The following is a 23,974-nucleotide window of genomic DNA, read 5'->3' on the forward strand; positions in this document are numbered from 1 at the left end:
AATTGATGTGTACACTCTGTCTGTGCGCGTCTCGGTCTTGGCCACTCATCTCTGCCTTGGCAAAATTTCAGTGCTATCGTCGAACCAAACGGCACTATTCCACACCTCTTCAAGTTTATTCACAAATCTTTCACATGACTAATGATAAATAGTGTAATAGGCTACAGTTTTCTTGGAATCTGTTTTAATTATTATGACAGGCTCATGTACCCTTACTATTTATTTTGCCAGGACTCTGTACTGGACCACTCTGGCTTACTTTCACCTCTGACTATATCTGATTTCAGTCTAGATGTTTTGCATTGTTCAGCACTCCCTGTCCCGCCACCGCTTTTCATTGGCTATGCTCATACAGTCATTGCTCACTTATCTACATGTGCAGAATCCAGCTGAACAGCATTTCCTTCAGCTCTGAAAAGATAGACTGTATAGTTGTCAGCACAGGGAGGACTCTGTCTGTCTGGGGGTTGTAGTTTAATAAATTTCTCAGTCTGAAAACATGCTCGCTTCAATCCACCACAGGACTGCATACTGTGCAACACCCCAGACAATAGATTGGTTGCTCAGCAGAGCATGTCGTCACATTGCTTTTAGGGATAAACAAACACAAAATCTTAGAGTACTCATCAGCTAGCTTTTAAAAAGGCCATCAAGCGCTGGTCAGAGAGAGACAGATGAAGACAGTTGAGCGAGAAGGAGAGAGAGAGAAAGAGTTTTGGGGAAATGAGAGAGAATAGAAATTGAAATAGACAGAGAAAGGCTGGGGAAGTGACCTGCATGTTGACTGGACTGAGAGAGGAGAGCAGCCTGTGGGGTAGAGGCTAGCTAGGCAGCAGTGGGAGCCCTTGATGCCCAGTGTGTGTGGCTGTGGAAGATGACCCCCTCCTCCCTGTATGCATTCAGACAGCCTCCAAGCCTTTCTGTCTGGGAGGAACTGGGCACGCCACAAGGCCACTCACCAGGCCCAGCTACTCACATACAGGCCACTGTCAGAGCAAGGAGCCATTAGCCAGCCAGCACAGCCCCCATCACACAGCAAACACCACAACAATCCCCCTCCCCGATTCAGAAACACACACACACACACACACACACACACACACACACACACACACACACACACACACACTAAAACAAGGGCTTGATTGTGTCCAGCCTGGCATGAGGATTGCCCCAAATCCACCATCTCATCCACCCTTCCTCTAATTCTTCTCCCCGCATCTCTCTCTGCCCCTCCAGTTCTCTCAATCTCAATTCTCCCCTCCATCTCAAGCACCAACTCTCTCTGCTCCTCCATACCTCTCTATCCTCCCCTCCATCTTTTCATCTGAAGCACCACCTCTCTGCTTCTCCATACCTGTCTTCTCTCTCACTCCTACATCTCTCTCTATTTCTCCCTCTGTCTTCTTCAGCCTGCCCTCCCCTCTCTCTGTCTTCATCTCCAGCCAATCATGTCACCATAGGAACATCTGATGTCTAACTCTCCTAAACTGCTCCCGTAGTAACAGGGCCACTCCAGCTCAGTGATCTGCACCACAGTGGTAGGTAGGTAGGTAGTGAGGAGAGAGAGAGAGCTGGAGAGAGAGGGAGAGAAAGCTCCTTGACTTAGCATGGATCTACTACTAATTGGATTTTCATTTTCAGTTGCCTTTTTTTCTCCACGGCTCATTGTGTGCCTGCTCTGCCTGGAGGCATTCACAGAGCTCGTTAGGGCCCAGTAAGGGGCTGGGACACAATGGCCATTAATTCAGAAATTAGAGGCACAGCAAGAGGAGCAGAGCAGCCAGGGAGGGACAGAGAAAGGGGCTGAGGATACTAACTTCATATAGTTGTACTGAGACCCATGTGCAAGCACACAGACAGTACACACAGACACAATCAATGACCCATGCACCCTCCTAGCCAGTTGTTTAATCAAAGCCAGACACTGCTGGTCCTCTGTCGTCGCTGCAGAGCCAATCACCGAGGTCACCTGTGTTCCACAGCAGGACTATGATTGAATGACAGACCAGGTAGTGGGCACTCTGTAACTCTGCCCTCTCAGCATACTGCACACTCTGATTCCCAGCCCAGAGGAACCAACCAGGACCACCCCTCACTGTGTTTCATGACAGAGACCTTGCAAAATTGATCAGAGAAAACATACACAAAGCTTTGGCACGCAGATTGTCCTACATATCAACTCTGACAGGTAAACACACTTACTTTTGAAGCCTGCCGATGCCACCTCTGATAGTCTGCCAGTGTGTCGAAGTTAACAAAGTATGTCTGGGCCTGAGGTCCGGCTGAGCTGAACATCAGACAGTGTTGTCTCCTCTTCACCTCCTCCACCTGAATGTACAAAACAGAGATGTTGAGGAGGACAGACACATCCACTGATGTTCCCAAGAAACTACTATAAGGCATTATGGTGCCTACTGGCTCCATCCATATAAGGCAGAGACACATGTGCTTAAGTGTGCCTGAATGTGCATGTCTATGGCTGCATTTACACAGGCAGCACAATTCAGATTTTTTTWAAACAAATTGGTTGTTTGACCAATCATATCAGCTCTTTTGCCAATAATTGGGCAAAAGATCAGAATTGAGCTATCTGTGTAAACACAGTGTGTATTTATGCCGTTCTCATTGTGCTGTACAGTGCATCCCCTCTGTCCGTCTGTCAGTCCCAGCTGTGTTGTTGTATCTGTGATCTGCTGTTGTCTCTGTCTCTCTTTGACCCCTGGGGAATGTATGGGTTTGGAAAACAACATCTCTCCAACCCCTGACCTCTAACCCCTCACCTTTCCCCCCACCAGGGGCAGGATGTGCATCTTCCCCGTCAGGCTGTCTTTGACGGAGGCCACAATCAGACAGGTGCCACACAGGAGGACCTGGCGCTCTGCCCACTTGTGCAGCTGGGTCTTCCCCTTCCTGACGCTGAACACGCCCGTCAGCAGGGTTCGCTCCTGCTGGTCTGCGTTCATTGGACACTCTGGGGAGGAGAGGGGTTAGTTAAAGAACATGGTCACATACACTGCATTCAGAAAGTATTCAGACCCCTTGACTTTTCCCACATTTTGTTACGTTACAGCCTTATTCTAAAATGTATAAAATTGTCTTCCTCATTCATCTACACACAATTCCCCATACTGACAAAATTAAAACAGGTTTAGAAATTTTTGCAAATGTATTCAAAAGAAAAAACAGAAATACCTTATTTACATAAATATTCAGACCCTTTGCTATGAGACTCGAAATTGGGCTCAGGTGCATCCTGTTTCCATTGATCATCATTGAGATCTTTCTACAACTGTATTGGAGTCCACCTGTGGTAAATTCAATTCATTGCTCATGATTTGGAAAGGCACACACCTGTCTAGATAAGGTCCCACAGTTGACAGTGCATGTCAGAGCAAAAACCACGAGGTAGAAGGAATTGTAGATAGAGCTCCGAGACAGGATTGTGTCGAGGGGGAAGGGTACCAAAACATTACTGCTGCATTGAATGTCCCCAAGAACACAGTGGCCTCCATCATTCTTAAATGGAAGAAGCTTGGAACCACCAAGACTCTTCCTAGAGCAGGCTGCCTGGCCAAACTGAGCCACCAGGGGAGAAGGGCCTTGGTCAAGGAGATCCTTGATGAAAACCTGGACCAGAGTGCCCAGGACCTCAGACTGGGGCGAAGGTTCACCTTCCAACAGGACAACAACCCTAAGCACACAGCCAAGAAAAGGCAGAAGTGGCTTCTGGACAAGTCCCTGAATGTCCTTCTGGCCCAGCCAGAACCCAACTTGAACCTGATTGAACATTTCTGACACTCCCCATCCAACCTGACAGAGCTTGAGAGGATCTGGAGACAAGAATGGGAGAAACTCCCCAAATACCGGTGTGCTAAGCTTGTAGCCTCATACCCAAGAAGACTTGAGACAGTAATCACTGCCAACGGTGCTTCAACAAAGTACTGAGTAAAGGGTCTGAATACTTATGTAAATGTGGTATTTCAGTTTTTTTTTCAATTATACATTTGCAAAAATGTCTAAATACGTGTTCTTGCTTTGTCATTATGGGGTATTGTGTGCAGATTGATGAGGGGGGAAAACAATTCAATCGATTTTAGAATAAGGCTGTAACGTAACAAAATGTGGAAAATGTCAAGGGGTTTGAATACTTTCCGAATACACTGTATCACACGTACACAGTGCACATACATCCCACCCACACCCTGTACACAAACATTACGTTAATACCATATGTTCTCAAAAGGGGTAGTGTTATCAAGAGACAAAGACAAGGAGAGGGCTAGACGCTGCCAGAACATGAAGTCACACTGATATCAACAGGTCMCGATGATGTCACCTATGCATTAGTCAATGAATAGGACATCTCTTCCTGGAAGTGTTCTTATGTCAKYAGATCAGCCCAGCCTATAGTCTCATTATCCTCCACATAGAGAGCTGATATCTCTAGAGCATGCTTAACATCTGCTATGACACACTGTAATAACGTATCAAAACCCATTTATTCACTGGATGGAATCTAAAGATAGTTTGAAGGCTTTATAATCTATGGCTCATCCATGGTAGAGATCAAAGGTGTGGGTGTCACTCCCTCTAACATCTGATCAGAGATCACTGGGCTCTGCATGTCTAGGCTGCTGACAAGGTTGATCAAAACACAAGGTGATACAGGTGAGCATTCATTGGCCCAACTCGAGGTGTCCCTAGCTTTTAATCAGTCTCCCCTTTTCATTAACACACACACAACTTTGCGATTGTTCTCAGAGATGCTCTAACCCAGATGCATCAGTCAGGTTGATGAATGAGTCAGAATTTTGTCACATTAAAACCCTCGTTCAATCTAATTATGTAGCAGGGAGGTAAGGCTAGGTGTTGCAGCCTGAGTATGCTGCTTCTGAAGGACACAAACAGCAGGCCTCACTCCCTCTGCTTCGCCAGGCCTCAAGTACACTCAGGTTAAAGGCTGGTCAAATAAGCACAAAGGGCACACAACAGCTTTTTTTTCTCCTCTGTTTTCAATTTCCCTTGAAATAACAAGGTCTGCGTTTTTCTTAAAACCACCTCATTGTCTCCAACTCCCAGAGGCAGGCAGACATGTCCTCGCTCTCTCTGCCCTTTTCTTCTCTTTCACGTCTAAGGAGTGGCAGCCAGGGATCAAAATGAAGTCAGGCTGCTTGACTTTGTGCTGTCTGGAAAACCCATAATGAACAAGACAATGGCATTTGACAGCAAAACTGGGCCGCTGGCGCTGGCTGGGGATCAATAGAGGTTTCTGATCCCCGGGCTTCCCCTCTGTGCTGGAATTGTGGTACTCTGGTCCTCTTCTCTCTGACAAAGGCCCTAGGGGCCAAGGGCAGCCAGCCTTAGAAGGAGAGGGAGAGGGGAAGAGCAATCGAGAGGGAAAGAGGGATAGAGAGAGAGGGGGGAGAGCTGCATCAGTGTCCTCTATGTGTCTGTGTCAGTGAGGGTGAAGGAGGTTGACCTGTCAAAGACAGACTTGTAGCCCTGTAGGTGCTCCACATACAGCCAGGAAGACACGGGCAGACAGGACGCTCTCTCCCACTGGCCCCACAGCAAATCCACTACAAACAGCCACATTCCTCCCTCATCCACACACTCATCCCATTCTATCCCCCAATGAACTGCTGGTTACCAGCCCCCTCCCCATAAATCTCTTTCTCACTTTCATATCTCGCCTTCCAACTGAATTAAACACCTAATAATCACCTCCCTGTTCTTTCCACCTCACTGTGAAATGATCCAAGAACACAGCATGCCAATACAGCACGTCAATACAATCTCAGACTACTGACTCAGAGTCCCACTGAGCATTCTCACCCTCCAAATCACACACTAGAAAAACACTGCCTCATTATTATAAATAGTGTTGACTCTGGTGCAGTGGGTTGAGAGGGAATGGTTGATATTGTGTTTGTAGCTAGCGCAAGTGATGACCCAAGTTGGAACAACCCCCAGAAACACTACAGATGTAAGCCCTCTCTGAACAATGGAGCCAGAGGGCCAGACTGAAAACGCCACATCTAACTAGAGTTAGCGTTTTCTACAGCAATAAGAGGAAAGTGAAAGTCACTCAATATTTGGGGGTTTGATTGCATTTGAGACGGCAGCAGAATGTAGCTCAATGACAATACAGTGCTATTTTAAACACCGTAGCCCTAAAAAAGCCTTCAAATCAAATCTACTTCGAGATCTTCTGACTATTATGCAAGATGTAAACAGCGTTTCTAAATTGGACATCCCCCTGACTCGACTCCAATCTGAGGAGCAGGCCTCTGCACAGAGCAGCATCAAGCTGAAAAAATTTAACGCACAGAGACACTTAGCTGTGCTCTGCTCTCCCTGCTCTGGCCATGGAAAAAGGCCACCCCCATTAACATGGTTGTGTGTAAATACCCACAGCCTATACTGCTGCATTGCTACAGGGTGTTGGCAAGTACGTACTTTATCATCTCATGCTATCAGAATGACGGGGAATACAAGATCATACTTCAGCAATAAGGCCTGAGGGGGGGGGTGGCATATGGCCAATATACCACAGCTAAGGGCTGTTTTTAAGCACCACGCAACACAGAGTGCCTGGATACAGCCCTTAACTGTGGTATATTGGCCATATATCACAAACCCCTGAGGTGCCTTATTGCTATTATAAACTGGTTAACAACTTAATTAGAGCAGTAAAAATAAATGTTTGGTCATACCCATGGTATGCGGTCTGATATACCACGGCTGTCAGCCAATCAGAATTCAGGGCTCGAACTACCCAGTTTATAATTGATAATATAGGCTAATGGCATTCGCAGTATCTCAGATGTGGTCTCATCACAATGGTACGCAATTACCACACAACTTTCCCCCCTGTTGCATTAGGCCTCTATGTACAACAATTTACAGCAGTCAGCACAGCTCAAACACCCAGCCAACAGACCTGAACACATTCACAAAAACATACTCAACATTCTTTGTTCATTCTTTAATGAAAGACAACTCCACTGTTTGCAGTGTGCCCGGGATAGCGAGAACATTAACACTTCAACTTCCTCTCCCAACACAACAATAACACTTTCTGACAATCACTCTCTCATTCAATCACAATGAAAACAAGTCTCAGCCATTCACGGCAAACTGCTGGACCCAAAACAAACACGCATGCTTTCCACCATGTCAGAGTTGCCAGGAAACGTGAGTACCTTGGACTACAAGTCTGCTCCAGGCTGGTACATCTGCACCATCTAACCTCCCCTGCATATTTATTTGAATATTGAAGCTATAACTTTAAGTTTGGCTCTATACTCTTGCATTTTGGATTTGAGATCACATTTTTCATTTGAGGCAACAGTACAGAATGTTACCTTTTATTTGAGGGTATTTTCATACAGATCTGTTTTACTGTTTAGAAATTAAAGCAATCTATGTGTCTAGTCCCCTCATTTGAAGGTGTCATAAGTATTTGGAAAAAAGTACTTGTGTATTAAAGTAGTCAGTCAAAAGCTTAGTATTTGGTCCCATATCCTAGCACGCAATGACAGCATCACGCTAGATACGATACAATCTTGTTGGATGCATTTTTAGTTTTCATTCTGTTACAGATTATGTTGCTCCCAATAGAAATTAATGGTAAATAATGTATTGTGTCATTTTGGAGTCTCTTTTATTGTAAATAAGAACAACATATGTTTCTAAACACTTCTACATTTAATGTGGATGCTACCATGATTACAGATAATCATGAATGAATCGGGATAATGATGAGTGAGAAAGTTAAAAGGCACAAAGATCATACCCCAAGACATGCTAATCTCTCATCATTACCATTAACAGGGGAGATTAGCATTTGAGGGGTATGAGCCAAATTAAAAGTTTTAGCTTCAGTATAGAGCCAAATTAAAAGTTTTAGCTTCACTGTCCAAATAAATACAGGTATGTCGGGAGTGTATAATTACCCTTCACCCCTGAGCAGCAGTCAGCCACTCCCACACCGTGATTTATGATATGGACCAATCTCATTGGTCATAAAATGTGTACAGGTCTGGCAGAGCGGCAGATGTTGTTTAACTCTGTTCTCGCTCTCTCTTTCTCTGTTCTCAGGCTAGACTCCAGCAGCAGTTCCAATAGCAGCAGGGTGGGAGTCCTCGGCAGCAGGGGTAGAGAGAGGACATGCCTAATCACTAAACCTAGTCCCACTTCCGCTGCTCAGTCACTGCCAAGCCACAGGGACAGAGTACAAATCACAGTGCATGTCCTGGGTGAACCCCCCTCACACCCCTGCCCTCTGTCCCTCAGCTCTAATGTCCCTGTCTCCTGTTGACGGTAGTCTTGGCGACAGTGGTCAAGTCTTTCTTCAACAGTCACCAGATGGGCAGGGGAGTGAGGTAGGTCAAACTGTCCCCTGTGGCATTGAAACTACCGTACAGAGACACAGAGTAAGAGAGAGAGCGAGAGTCAAAGGAGGTGGAAATGGGCCAAATGCATTCTGTAGACCCAACACTTGTACATCAACTTTCCCTATGGAGTATCAGCACCTGAGAATCCCCAAACAGACTACGTTTCAGCTGTGCAGCAGACATGACTCCAGACAGCCCCGTCCGTCCATCCAGACTGAACAACTGCCTTGATGTTCTGTCTCCAACAGGGAGAACTAGAAGAATATTGCATAGATTAGGTTAGCTTGCAGTGGGGGGCCAGTGGAGGCAGAAACACAGGCTTACTGGAGCCCAGGATCAGAACAGCAGGCCATTTTTGGCAATAACATCAAATCAGAGCCGTGCAGGCCCCCTCCGTGACCTATTCTTACTGTGAGAAATGCAATTCATAAAGTCCTTAAGCTTGCTTCCATAMTAGGGAAATCAAATAAAATGTCAAACTGCTTCAGCAGAATAATGCAGACAAGTCAGACAGTACAGAACTATGGGACAGTGGCAGTGCTTACTGGATACTGAACAAATGGGAAGGTGGAAAGTCCAGCTAGCATCTTTCCAATATGCACATCTTCCCCATCCCTCTATGGTTCAGCAATAGGATGAGGGGTGATTTCCCAATAAAGATTGCAATGAAATAGACCAGACCAATCTAAACTGGCAGGATCCCCTCCCAACTCCGAGACACCCAGCTCTTTAAGCCACAGATTTGCATGACTCAAGGCTGAGGAGCCAGTGTCGGACCCTGGAAAATCTCTAGCAGTTGATTGCTGACTCACATCTAGAATCTGCATATAATATTGAGAAGAGAAGGTAGAGAGATGCAGAGACGCTGCTCGGGGGGGGTCATGTCTCATGAGTAGGAGCACTCTTCCTCTCCCCCTGGTTGTGCCATCCCTCTCCTACCCCCTCCTCCTCTCCCTCCCTCTGTTATTCAGTTCATCAGTTAGTGACACCAGGAAGTAGTGTACTGTAATCCTGCTCCGTCTGCTCTCTGCTGACCTGTCCCTCCAGGCACTGACCATTACAGATGGGTCAGTATGTAATAGGGGCCCAGCAGACCCCTGTGTGAGCAGCAGCCCAGTGGGCTCTATGGCCTGGCTGCTGGACCCCCTACGGTTTGCTCTAGCCCCTGTGTGAGCAGCAGCCCAGTGGGCTCTATGGCCTGGCTGCTGGACCCCCTACGGTTTGCTCTGGCCCCTGTGTGAGCAGCAGCCCAGTGGGCTCTATGGCCTGGCTGCTGGACCCCCTACGGTTTGCTCTGGCCCCTGTCAGCGCAGCTTAGTGCTTCAACGCTGTTTACTTAGTTTTCATTGGTATTTTCTGATAAGATCCTGGCAGATCAATAACTCATTAGTTGACTAAACTTGGTCAGCCCTCATATGATTAACTCCCCTCTGCTGAGACACTAAGGCTCCCAGGCTGGATGTGAGCTCCAGAGCACCGCAGCAGAACCAGGTACGGACCGGCTGAGGTGAAGCCAGACCCAGTGCCAGGACTCACATGCCCCCTCAGAGCTGCAGCTGTACGCCATCCCCCAGGTCTCTGGAGCACTGTTTTCATAGAGAGTGCTTTATTAAGTCAGCATTTATTCATGTTTACTCCCCCCTCCATGTTTGTTTTCATCTCATTGGAGCGCCACAGCAGGCTGTTGTGAGTGGGCAACAGGGCTGTGGTTCGGGGGGGTTCGGAGATTAGATTCCTGTACAAATAGAGCCGTGTGTTTTTTAATAACTCACACAATGTTCCCTTATCAACACCTCTCTGACATGGAAAGAGAGAAGGAAGTCATAAACCTGTGCTTAGCAAAACCCTTCAACACCTCTGCAGTGTGAATCCCAACACATTTTAGAACGGTGCGCACAGCTCTTGCACAGGCATGTACACCAACATACAGCACAGTGAACGCAAGATTCATGGTCACACCTTAATAGAAACACACTTAATTACGTATAAAGCTGAACTATTTAAGGGTGGTAAGTGCTTTGTCATGTGTCAACTGATCACCCTTATTCCACCCTTTATATAGAATGGTATATGCTTATAACAACTGATTTGTGAAGCCTTAGAAAGGGTTTACAAAGACATCATTAAGTGTCAACATACTGACAAACCCTTCCTATGATGGCTGTACTGTTTACAGCTGCGGCAGAGATCCCCTCATCAGCTCAAATCAGGAGGTTAGGTTACCCCTGACAACGGCTGTTAGGCACCTGAGAAAGAGCTATGTACAGCACAGGGTTGTTATGGAGTTCTCCAACTAACACAGCCCATCTATTTCATCACCACTGTGTGGGTGGAGAGCTCTTTAACAACCCTTTAGATGTGTGGGTGGAGAGACTTGTTACCCCATGACTGTATGGGTTGAGAGTGGAGACATTTTACCATAGTTCTGTATGAGAGTCCTCATCTGATCCAATCCAGTCACCCTGCTAGCCTAGATAGGTTGCCAGGGTACCAGTGTTCCCTGTGTTTTCCCACAAGCAGCTAATAAAAGGTGAGGGAGATCTCTCCCAGGGCTTGGCCAACCTCCGGGCCACAGGTCTGCTCTGCTCAATAACACCACGGCACAGCCAGCTCTCACAGGACTGGGCCGAGCAGGGGAGAGACCAGCGCTGTTCTGTTCCCACTGTAGCCTACACACCGTGACTGAGAATGAGGTCTGCAATGTAATGGAGAGCCGACAGCAAGACAGAGTTACAGCACTGAGAACCAACCAGACAGACAAGAGGGGCATGCTTTATTCTCAATACAAAATGCACATACACTTTAACTATAGTTTTAGTCTATTTTAGCACATAGTGACAGTACATGCACTGAAACAGCCTGAGTATGTTCAGAAGGATTTCTCTGGGAAGTATCGCGAGGCTGTGTGGTGAATACCTGAGCATGTGCAGTCAGTGGATGGGGAGGGAGTGGCTCTTTCACCACGTGTGCGTGTGACAGTGTGAGAGAAGGCTTTGCCAGCCAGAGATTGTGGTCACGCTTTCTTCCCCTCGCGCTCTAGTTCCCTCTAGTTTTCGTTCTCTCTCTCTTTCATTCTCACTGTCTCTCACCACAGCATGGGCGCGGCCACAGCCAGTCAGACAGTGACACTGACTTAGCAACACAGTGCTAGGCCCAGCCAGTCTCAACCTGGTTATTAATAGGACAGGCATTACAGAACATCAGGTCCCCACTCCTCTTCCCCTTACAGCAAAGCCTATCAGGACTGATAAGAGGATCATTAGACCTGCCACTACCACACAGGATCACAAAGAGGGAGGAGTGTGAGACTCGAGGTGTGTGAGAGAGAGAGAGAGAGAGACTGACTGAATGATATGGACACATCACACCATTGTAAATACATCTTCCCCGTCCCCCTAAGGGGACCAGTGTGTTAAAATGAACCAGCATGCCACATCCATCCTGTATCTGGTGCCATACATCACAGTGACTCAAGGTTAGTTAGTTACTGTTGGGGCTGTGACAGAGCGGTGACACTGCCAGCCAGGCCCACAGGTTGACGTTTATTGTCATGAGTCTTGTCCTGGGGGCTAAACTGAGCAATTTCCCCTTAGTTTGGCCAGCTGCAAAGTCAAAATTGACTATATTGAAAAATTCATGAAACAAAAATGTGATTTTTGGTCTTAAATAAAGGTTAATAAAAAATTATCTAGGCAACAAATTCTTATTTACAATGACTGCCTAGGAACAGTGGGTTAACTGCCTTGTTCAGGGGCAGAACGACAGATTTTTACCTTGTCAGCTCAGAGATTAGATCTAGCAACCTTTCGGTTACTGGCCCGACACTCTAACCACTGTTCCTAGGCCGTCATTGAAAAAAAGAATTTGTTCTTAACTGACTTGCCTAGTTAAATAAAGGTGAAAAAAAACAACGAAGAGTTTGGTTTTCAACTAGCCACGTGCTAGAGTTATCGGCAGGCAGACGAGCAGTATTCATTGTTGTAGTACGGATAAAGCCTGAGCTGGAATGGAAAGCTAACTGAAGCTGGCTACCTTCAGAAAACCCTGAGTGGATCTAGCTTGCTTCGTAGTTTACCACTCTGGCCCTGATAAACCAGCCTGATTCCTCTTAAAGTACTAGACAGATTGAGACTAGCTGGGTGCTGAAGCTGAGTGTCTTCACTCAGGTGTTAAAGTATAGAGAGGCGCAGACAGAGAAAGCATAATCTTTTAAGTGGAGAACATGAATTCTTCTAAGTACAAAATGCTGCTCCACAATCTCTGACAGACCGATCCGCCAGCACGATCAGGTGTGTCTTGCTGCCAGTATGAAAGCTAAAGTACAACAAGCCCAGGCCGCTTGGCTCCTGCAAACAGACAGACAGTGTACAGACCCAGACACAGAGATACAATATTAACAGATATGCATAGTTTCCTTGCCTATTGAGGTTTCTAGCATGATAATACGAGAAAGAGTACAATTTTTCCCCCAAAGTTACAAAGACTGTTATATGCATAAAAAGGTTACGCAAAAATAAACCCCAATCCAGGTGAGTGAAGCCTACTTCATTAAGTCAGGGTAGCGCTAACAGCCCTGCAGTTGGGAGAGTAGTGGAAAGACACAAACGTCATCACAAACACACCGGCACACACACTATGGACCAGAAAAACAAGACCCATCCCAGAAGCTGACAGTTTAGACTGCTCCATAACCAACAGAGCCAGGTCCATTGACAGGGCTCCAGGCCTGGTTACAGCCGAACAGGCTGAGTCCAGTCAGAACCCAGTGAAGGAGAGCCTTGACAGGCCCCCTGGGTCACTACTCACCACTGTAGAAGCGGATCATGCAGCTGAGGTCCGAGTTGGCCGCCTCTCTCTGAACCCGCAGAGGGTCCTGGTAGCCTATAGCAGCCAGGTAGTCATACACCATCTGGAGAGGGCGCTCAGAGGGGTCCAGCCTCCTACAGTGACAGAAATAGAAACCGTCAGGATATACGCCAATCACAATCAATACCCTTAACAGACACCCAGATTCTCCTCGACACGTATAATTAAATTTGTACATCTTTGCCTCCACGCTTGGAATCCAACCAAAGGGGCATAGTTCATCAACCATTTCTTGCACACATTTGCATGCATGCGCGCAAGCACACACACACACACACACACACACACACACACACACACACACACACACACACAAGCAGAGACATTCCAAGCCATCATTCCATGTGTTATGACAGGTAAGGTCCAGAGGACAGCTGTCATGCCAATCAGCAGAGCTGGACACAGGTGTTTCACTTTCAGACTTGGGGAATTGCTGAGGCTCCTCTATCAAAACATTTACAGAGTCCGACTCCGTGCCGGATGTCAATCAAGCAGAGAGAGAAACTATCTCCGCACAGGTATCAGGTCCAAAGTTTGTAGTCAGATATGGAGGAAGAGCATCCTTAATCATATGAGGCACCTGCTAATGACCAACATGCACTCTAATAACAATAGCCCATCTAAATAATGCGTCTGAATGGTATGGTGATGTGATTGAACCCCTTTCTTTTATTGTCCTGTGTGAGACCTCTGCCTTATTGCCCTAATGAAATCATCAGCTCATTCCATGGCTAATCCTGTTAAGGGCCTCTCATGCTGCTATCAAACATGAGGTCTGCTGTGCCCGCAATCTGTGACCCCCAGCCTGTCACTGGCAATGGCATGCCTTCAACACAACACCGCTGATCTGCACCTGAACACACCAAGGATATCTGCTACAGAACCACTGTGAACCACTCAATAAAATGTGTGAGGGTATTTTTCACAATGACCCACTGTCTATGGAAGCCCCAGCTTTGCCCAATATAATTCATAATATGCTGTAAATAAATAAGCCTCAGATTTGACAACTCTTTGTTGCATACAGTGTGTGATTGTGTTGCTTATTCTAACGCATCTGTAACGCAGGTCAAATAATGTTGAATTCTTATCGTTGCTAGTGAGATTCCAGTAACCAATCATATTATACTATTGATATGTTTAAATTGACAGCTATTACAATTCAGCTGTCAGAAGCTGTATGACGAGCAGTTTATTTTGAGCCAATCAAAACTAAATACTCTTAGTCCCTTTCCTAACCTCACGTTATAACACCAGTTGGCGCCAACAAAAAAAAGTTAAATAAATAAAAGAGCTAGAGCTTCACGTAACGTGAAGAGCTACCGTCATTCGATGGAAGAAAAACGAAGTTTCAAATTGTTGAGAAGTTGTATAAAACTTCACTAAAAAAAGCGAGAACTGGATATTAACACTAATTTATCTATACATACGTGCTGTGAAGGGATTGAGGGAAAGATTGGCGCCAGGATTTGGTGAGTTCTCAAGCTGCTAGCGATTAGGCTAGCTAAGCTAATTCTAGCATTTTGTGCGTGTTCATACTGAACCAAGCATACGCACAAGCCGTTAACATTTAGGCTAGCTCAGTTATCGATCAATTGAAATAGCAAACGTTGGTGATCATGCATGGCAAACTATTTTAGTTTTCATACTTTTATAAAATGTGACTAAATAGCATCAATCCATTTTGGTACACTTATGTTTTAGATTACTTTATAAGAAATTACGTGTAGGTGTAAACACTAGTACTTTTCATTTGCCCGGGCTAGTTATTGTTCAGTCCACATGAGCTATAGTGAGCTATAGTGCTATAGTTAGTGTAAAGCACTTTGACTAAGTTTTATTTTCTTATTCCTGAAAGAGATTAAAGCTAAGCACTATATTAATGGTTATATGAAAAGGTACTCATGGTATATATATATATTGTGGGATCCTGTTTGTAAAACAGGTCAGGTTTTTTGAGTATGGATTCAGTTCCACCAAGGATGCCTGAACCCAGGACATCAATAAGATTTGCATGCAAAGATTTATTTTCCTTGGAAAACACTCAATTTACACTGCCATACTACAGTGTGTTAGGATTTTTCTTACAAGGCATCATTCATTGCATTGGGATTGTTATAAGCACATGCTACACTTAAACACCTTTCAGTGTTTTTTGATAGGCACAGTCACTCACATTCTATTCCATGTCATAGTGGTTTATTAGTCAGTATTTGTGAATTGAGTGGATTCATGTTTATTGTATTGCTATTGAACTTTGAAATCAGAGAGACCCTCAGATTAAGACAGAGTTGGGTGCACCCTAGTAAACTATAGGCAGGATATATGGCCGATATCTATTGTACCATTGATGTTCTTCAATATTTACGCAAGGTGATACGTTTTTTTTGGTAAGTATTCTTATTTACAAGCCAGCATTCTTTTCCTAAATGATTCAGTAGTCTGGTTTTCATTTCCCCCTACTGCTCCAGTAGCAAACCTAACTGGTCCATTACAGTTTAATCTTAAACAGTAGCCCATAGTGTTAAGCAATTGTTACACATGACCACTTTAGAAGAAGTCATCATTGGCTCTCTCCATACATTCTAAGAGAGAGACCCACCCTAGTCGGGAAACGCCTGATAGCTAACTTCCAGCGCAGGTCCTCTATGTACTGTAGTTTATGATTACCATGACGCTAAGGCAGAAGTGACTAGTTTCCAGCCACAGCCCTTGTCACACCAGGGCGATGGTGAGGTGACACAGCGTCTGGTGGCTGCTGTGGCACTTCCTTGCCCACACTCCCTCTGCCAGCGGGGTCTAACAATCAGGATCATGTCTGCTGGTCACACACAGTCGTGGCCCCAGCACCTCACACAGGATTTAGACAGAACCCTGGCAGGCTCGGAGGGATGACTGTCAGTACAGGACTGCCTGTAGACCATTCACACAAGCTCTGAAAGCATGTATATTTATTCACAAATCCACTCGCCTCGTGGCCACGAGTACAGGAGGCTCTAAAATCTACAGTCGCTTAATCTCTCAAAAGACACCAAAAAGCTCCTTTCCTTCATTTGGGTAGCTAGATACTTTCCCTTAATTTGTTGTGTATATGTGGGTGTTCTTAAACATTATCCAGAATTTTGGTGAAGTATAGATCTATTTTAAACCTAGCGCTTTGCGCAAGATGTGTCAAAGTGTAGTTCACACATGCATAATCTATGAGCAGAATTACTGATTTACCTCAATTATCTACAAAATCCGTAGTTTGAAAGGGATTTTACTGGAAGCTGTGCAGCGCCATTTTCCCTAAATTGTCCCCCACGTATGGCCAGCCCCCTAGCAATTAGAGTTTCAGCCAATGAGCTTTAGTTCCTCTGCATTTGAGTGACAGCTAGCAAGATGCACACACAGCAGAGAGAGCGAGAAATAACGTGATGCACACATCTACACATTTTCTGGGACCATTTTTGGCTTCTAAGTGCTACTTTCAGAACTACTGGCTAAAAAGTATACAAAGTACCGGAAAAACTCTTACTATGGTGTACACATCACGGACAAATTGAATTGGTCCACCCACACAGACAGCGTTGTGAAGAAGGCGCAGCAGCGCCTCTTCAACCTCAGGAGGCTGAAGAAATTCGGCTTGTCACCAAAAGCACTCACAAACTTCTACAGATGCACAATCGAGAGCATCCTGTCGGCTGTATCACCGCCTGGTACGGCAACTGCTCGCCCACAACCGTAAGGCTCTCCAGAGGGTAGTGAGGTCTGCAGAACGCACCACCGGGGGCAAACTACCTGCCCTCCAGGACACCTACACCACCCGATGTCACAGGAAGGCCATAAAGATCATCAAGGACAACAACCACCCAAGCCACTGCCTGTTCACCCGCTATCATCCAGAAGGCGAGGTCAGTACAGGTGCATCAAAGCAGGGACCGAGAGACTGAAAAACAGCTTCTATCTCAAGGCCATCAGACTGTTAAACAGCCACCACTAACATTTAGCGGCCGCTGCCAACATACTGACTCAACTCCAGCCACTTTAAAATGGGAATTGATGGAAATTATGTAAAATGTACCACTAGCCACTTTAAACAATGCCACTTAATAAATGTTTACATACCCTACATTACCCATCTCATATGTATATACTGTACTCTATATCATCTACTGCATCTTGCCATCTTATGTAATACATGTACCACTAGCCACTTTAAACTATGCCACTTTATGTTTACATACCCTACAGTACTCATCTCATATGTATATACCGTACTCTATACCATCTACTGCATCTTGCCATGCCGTTCTGTACCACCACTCATTCATATATCTTTATGTACATATTCTTTATCCTTTACACTTGTGTGTGTGTATAAGGTAGTAGTTGTGGAATTGTTAGGTTAGATTATTGTTGGTTATTACTGCATGTGGAACTAGAAGCACAAGCATTTCGCTACACTCGCATTAACATCTGCTAACCATGTGTATGTGACTAATAAAATTTGATTTGATTTGATTTATGGGCCTTGAAATTGTAATAACTAGAATACAACAAACACTAATAATAAAATCAAAAGGTACATGAAATGACTCAGTGTTGACACTTCCACCAGGCAGCACAGTTATCCAACAGTCTTCAGGGTGTGGGAGGAGACAAAATGGCACTACTGAGATAAATCTGACATTGTATCACCTGTATGTGAAATGACTTCGATCAGAGTTCCCTTAAGGAGAGAGAGGAGAAGCCTAGGTGGTTACAGAACCAAMCCTGAGAGGTTTTCAGGCTCAAATAAGAAAGAAAGAGACATTCCTGTGCTGATCCAGTCTTTTCAGAAAAGCACTTTACCAGCATAGTACTAAACTGCCAGTGCATATCCAGCTGTATTAATAGAAWGTAGAAATGTAATTCACGTGGTAGAGGGCTCCAGCTGGTAAAATCAATACCATAGGGGGAGGTAAAGAGCATCCTACAGCAAGGTGTGTAATTCACTACAAATCTCAGTCTTGTTATACCTTGTTTTTCTTCTGCACAACACTGAACCACATGACCCATTTAGTGCATCCTGCTGAGCGTTTAAACAAAAATAGTCTTAGAGGGAGTGAAAAGCATTCCCTTGCCTGGCCTGACCAAAAAAAGCCAAGAGGAGAGCAAGTGGGTGTAACCAGATTATAGCCTGTGTCAGAGGCATCATCATGAGGAGTGAAAACGTAAAAGTGCTGTCATAAACAGCTGTCAAGTCACTGTCCGTGTCAGAATACCCGTACTTGCGTTTCTAAATAGTAGGCGATTTGGGTATGCGAAACAAATGTTTTATAGTATGTGCATTTTCGAAAATGTTGTATGCTTTAAATGCCAGGATGTCATTCTCATTTTGGCTTTTCATCTAGTAGAATTCGCTGCACACTATTGAGGAAGAGAATGGTCTTTCGAGACTCACATGTGTTTGACAACAGCTGATAATCAGGTGAGGGGACGTGCTGTATCAAAATGAACGAATAGCGGTAATCAATGCAATTGTGCATTAGATGACACATTCTAATTAGAAGGAGCCTAATATACTGATATTTGTTGTTTACTGCATTCTTTTTTTTACTAAACAATACGTTCTAAATAGCATGTAGTACGATTATTACACAGGATGCAGTTTAAGTAAGTAGTAGGCAAGACAGATTTTGGACACGGCCACCGGAACGTGCAGAATTGTGGGCCACATAGGTCAGTCAAAGTCTAGATCTATGAGCCTGCTCCTGTTCTAGACAAGCAGCATAGTTCTCATAAGCACTCAAGAAAACAGAGTACAAACCTGGCACAATGTGTAAAAATAGAATGGAGGATTCGGCAGTGCCAGAATGAGGTAATTTGTAACTACAACAGTATGAAAAGGTTTGAGACTGATGTAGCTTTGAGACTAGGCGAATAAAGCACAAAGATGTGATATTGAACATGAATGGGATTGTTTAGAATTGGAATTTAACACTGTAGCAATAAATAGAACCAATGACACTATGAGAATGCCATCTAACATATTCAAGAGTTGTGAACCTAACACCGTGGTACTAGACGTGAGTGTCAGTGGGAGAGGAGAGTTGTAAAGGTGAGTTACCTGAGCAGGTCTCCATGGAGCTGCAGGTATAGTCCCTCTACTTCTCTCTGGGCACACAGCTCCTCCACCGTGGTAGTGGTGGAGCATAGCACCAGACGCAGGTCTGCCTGGAGGGTGGAGGAGGCCTGTGGGCCCGAGGCTGGGGGCTGGGGGTCAACTGTTCCCCCGTACAGACACACACAGCCTCGCTGGGCATCCCCCTTCAGCCAATCCCGCTCCCGCGATCCAAAGCGGGTCTTCCTGGTAACACAGCCTCTGCTCCCATTCCTCTTCATGTTCCGCTGGAGAAACAAACATTAGATGAAAAGACTGCCACCACCGATACACTGTAAATATATTGGGCGTGTAAAAGAAGACAAGTTGTCTTGCAGCAGCCTTGCTCTGAATCAAGGATATCTCAAGCTGCATCATGTTCCAACACATCCAGAGGACAAATTCAATTAAGTCAATTTGTCAGGTTGGCAAAACAAAGTTCAAATGAGATTACCTGCAAAAAGCTCATGGGCATTGGTGAACTTAAAACGGGGTCCTTGCTAAATCTGTGAGCCCAACTCTGAATGACGTGTGCAGCGTGTGTCAGAATCACTGGCCTTATTTTCAAATCTGGAGAAGCTCGGAACAAATATTTACACAGGGCAAGAATGGCACTGTGTGAACTGGACCCTGGCTTTTGAGACTGGTGACCAGGCATTAGGTCATTAGTCAGACACTGATGAAGTCATCCTCCCACGATGCCCTGCATTCCCACAGCTGCCCGGCACAGGCAGGCAGCTGCTGGCATCCACACTACACTGCACCGCAGCACACACAACAGAGGAGACAGCAGGGCCCCGAGCCGCAGCTCTTCAGCACGGCAGCTCCAAAGACACACACAACAGGCCTCAATGTGCAATGACAACACACACAGCTCAATGGGTGACAGGCAACATATGCACACACTCTCCCAAAAGCAGAGAACCTCACTATGTGCAATGACAACATATACATCAATGGCGACAGGCAACAAAGGCACACACCACAGGTCTCTCTATGTGAGTCTACAAGACGGGCAAACTCATTCACAGAGAGGCTGCCACGACCCTGAGCATCGACCATTTCCCAGACAGTCATTGCCCTCATTTCACTCCATCACCCCTACAACCATCCAAGGCCAGAGGGCAAAGAAAATCTGTCGAATAAAGCTCCAACAACTCAGTGATCAGAAGATCAATTAACAAACCATGTTCTGAGATGTCAAACAGGGATAAACATCAGTGCATTCATTAAGTATTCAGACCCCTTGACTTTCCACATTTTGTTATGTTACAGCCTTATTCTAAAACACAGCCTCATCAATCTACACACACACACAAATACCCCACAATCACAAAACAGGTTTAGAATTTTTTGCACCATATTTACATAACATTCAGACCCTTTGCTATGAGACTTGAAATTGAGCTCAGGTGCATCCTTGAGATGTTTCTACAACTTGATTGGAGTCCACCTGTGGTAAATTCAATTGTTTGAACATGATTTGGAAAGGCACACGTGTCTATATAAGGTCCCACAGTTGACAGTGAATGTCAGAGCAAAAACCAAGCCATGAGGTCGAAAGAATTGTCGAGCTCTGAGACAGGATTGTGTCGAGGCACAGATCTGGAGAAGGGTACAAAAAAAATGTATGCAGCATTGAAGGTCCCCAAGAACACAGTGGCCTTCATCATTCTTAAATGGAAGAAGTTTGAAACCCCCTAGAGTTGACTCTTCCTAGAGCTGGCCACCCGGCCAAACTGAGCAATCGGGGGAGAAGGGCCTTGGTCAAGGAGGTGACCAAGAACCCGATGGAAACTCTGAAAGTGCTCCAGAGTTCCTCTGTGGAGATGGGAGAACCTTCCAGAAGGCCAACCATCTCTGCAGCACTCCACCAAATCAGGCATTTATGGTAGAGTGGCCAGACAGAAGCAACTCCTCAGTAAAAAGGCACAACAGCCCACTTGGAGTTTGCCAAAAAGGACTCAGACCATGAGAAACAAGATTCTCTGGTCTGATGAAACCAAGCGTCACGTCTGGAGGAAACCAGACACCGCTCATCACCTGGCCAATACCATCCTTACGGTGAAGTATGGTGGTGGTAGCATCATGCTGTGGGGATTTTTCAGTGTCAGGACCAAGGGAAATAGGAACAGAGCAAAGTACAGAGATCCTTGATGAAAACCTGCTCCAGAGCGCTCAGGACCTCAGATTGGGGCAAAGGTTCACCTTCCAACAGGACAATGACCCTAAGCACACAGCCAAGACAACGCAGGAGTGGCTTTGGGACAAGTCACTGAATGTCCTTGAGTGGCCCAGCCAGAGCCCGGACTTGAACCCGAGTAAAGGGTCTGAATACTTAAGTAAAATGTAATATTCCCGATTTTTATTTTTGGTAAATTTGCCAACATTTAACCTGTTTTTGCTTTGTCATTAAGGGGGTATTGTGTGTGGATTGAGGGAAATAAACTATTTAATCCATTTTAGAATAAAGCTGTAATGCAACAATTTAAAAAAAGTCAAGGGGTCTGAATACTTTCAGAATGCACTGTACCTGAATTTGTCCAATAGAAACTCATTTGCAACTGTTGGACTAAAGATTACACCCTAGATCAGCTAAATGCAGGCAAGAGTGTGCAAGGCGGTTTTGAATGTGTCACGGTCACCTTGATTACTAAAAAGAATCTCGACATGTGCACCTGCCTTGTAAACTTTCATTCATAGGCTAGTTTAACGAACCTCATGATGAGTAGGTACAGGGAAAGTATCATGGAGTAGCCTAAACCTATTGAGGTTACATTGAGCTGGGTGAATAGAATATGAATGACAGTCAACCAATATGCTGTAATAGAAATAAGGCCATGCTCATGAAAAACAATTATCATCCTCCATCATCATAATGGCACCAACCGCCACTGATGTGTATAAACTCACCACTCATTGGTTTAAATCTTGGTTGGTTGAATACACGGCTACTGTTAGTTGCAGCAGCAGCCATTCATGATTCAATGAACATAAAATGTAATGGTCCTTCCAATGAAGTTGTCTTTTCGATATTTATTATTAGTGCAATTGTAACTGGAATGTGACATTCTCCATGACAATATCACATGAGAGATTGGTGAGATAAGCAGTCTATCCATAGAAGCATGGATGAGTTTCATGTCAGCCTATGAAATTTATTTTCTAAATTATTATGCATGGGGATAATTGGCACAAGCCATTATGATTTATGTAAATGGCCCTAATGGGTTCATGAGTGACATAATGGCGGAAGAACAGCACACGAATGAGTAAGGAAACAGTTAATCACATGTCTTGTCAATTGTGCTTGCTCACTGAGGGCTCGAAACTACTGAACAATCTCAGTCCAAGATTTCGATGGGGCCTACCGGTGGTCCGTTAGCCTACGCAAAACCGAGTCAATAGGCTATTTAAGAATTTCAATGTGGATTTTATCCAATGACAAACATGTAGCCTAAATGGCGAAACACATTGAAAAGTTTACAAACGTTACTCTATCCATAATAGCTTAAGCTATTCATTTTCAGCAATAAACAGCAAGTTAAAACGTGTTTTGACATGTTCTGATCTATAGCCTAGGCTATATTGTTGTCATATTTGCAAATGATACACAACAGTAAATATAGTATGAAAAATTTACAGTAGGATAGACTAACAGCTTAGCACGACAATATGTAGCAACATCTCGAACGACTGCCTACTGTAACAGTTCAGTCAAATGTTTTTGTTACAATCTAGAAAGAGCTACAGTGAAAGGAAGCTGCTGGCGATATGGTTCGATACATTGTTGCACTCAACGCTATACTTTCAAAGCCAACATAATTATCACTATATAAGAGAACATCAATGATGCTCAAACTGGATGACGCGTGAGTATAATTTCACACGCACTTCGGCCCTGTTAGAACCGGGAACTGTGCGATTGTAGTATTTTGATAAACCTTCAAATTTGACCTGCTTGATAGTTACCTTTAGAACGCGTATCCCCGTTCCGACACGGTTTCCTGTACCATTGCGGTCGCCACGACCTGCAGCTTGATTAGATCCCGCTTCGTAAACCAGTGTGTCCGTACAACCCCTGTTATCTTCGACACCACCTTTTTTTCGCTCCATGACGGTGCCATTGACCGTGCCTGGTATATTATCTTCTTCCTTCATTTGCATGTGTATATTTAACTACAAAACCCCCAAAAGAACGTGGAACATGACTGGTAAATTCCAATACATGCGGCAGCTGAAAAATACCATTCTCGTTCGGTGCGACGCCATAACGACTCTGAACCTCACCGCTGTCAGATAGACCCAATCAATAAACATTAGAGAGGCAGGGTAACATATTATTCATAAGGCACTGCCCATTTCAGAGTCGAGGCGTACTGAATTATTCATTAGGTTTCCTATACACCTATTACACGTGTGCTTTACCGCATTAACTGTCTTGCGATTTTGATTTAATGCACTCAATGTAGTCGTGGCCAAAAGTTTTGAGAATGACACAAATATTAATTCCCACAACGTTTGCCGCTTCAGTGTCTTTAGATATTTTTGTCAGATGTTACTATGGAAAACTGAAGTATAA

At 44.9% G+C, this 23,974-nt stretch overlaps 1 protein-coding gene across 1 annotated transcript in view; it reads right to left on the reverse strand.

Moving 5' to 3' along the window:
* LOC111969373 (PH domain leucine-rich repeat-containing protein phosphatase 2-like) overlaps positions 1–23,675 on the reverse strand; it is a 45,319-nt gene extending 21,644 nt beyond the window's left edge. The window contains 5 exon segments of the mRNA XM_070445420.1: positions 2,206–2,331; positions 2,784–2,974; positions 13,209–13,342; positions 19,360–19,640; positions 23,365–23,675. Of these exon segments, the coding sequence (XP_070301521.1) occupies positions 2,206–2,331; positions 2,784–2,974; positions 13,209–13,342; positions 19,360–19,640; positions 23,365–23,559 (927 nt within the window). The 5' untranslated portion in view covers positions 23,560–23,675.
* Between the last annotated feature and the right edge of the window lie 299 nt (positions 23,676–23,974).

This window comes from Salvelinus sp. IW2-2015, linkage group LG10 (genome assembly GCF_002910315.2).
Source record: "Salvelinus sp. IW2-2015 linkage group LG10, ASM291031v2, whole genome shotgun sequence".
Taxonomy (NCBI): domain Eukaryota; kingdom Metazoa; phylum Chordata; class Actinopteri; order Salmoniformes; family Salmonidae; genus Salvelinus; species Salvelinus sp. IW2-2015.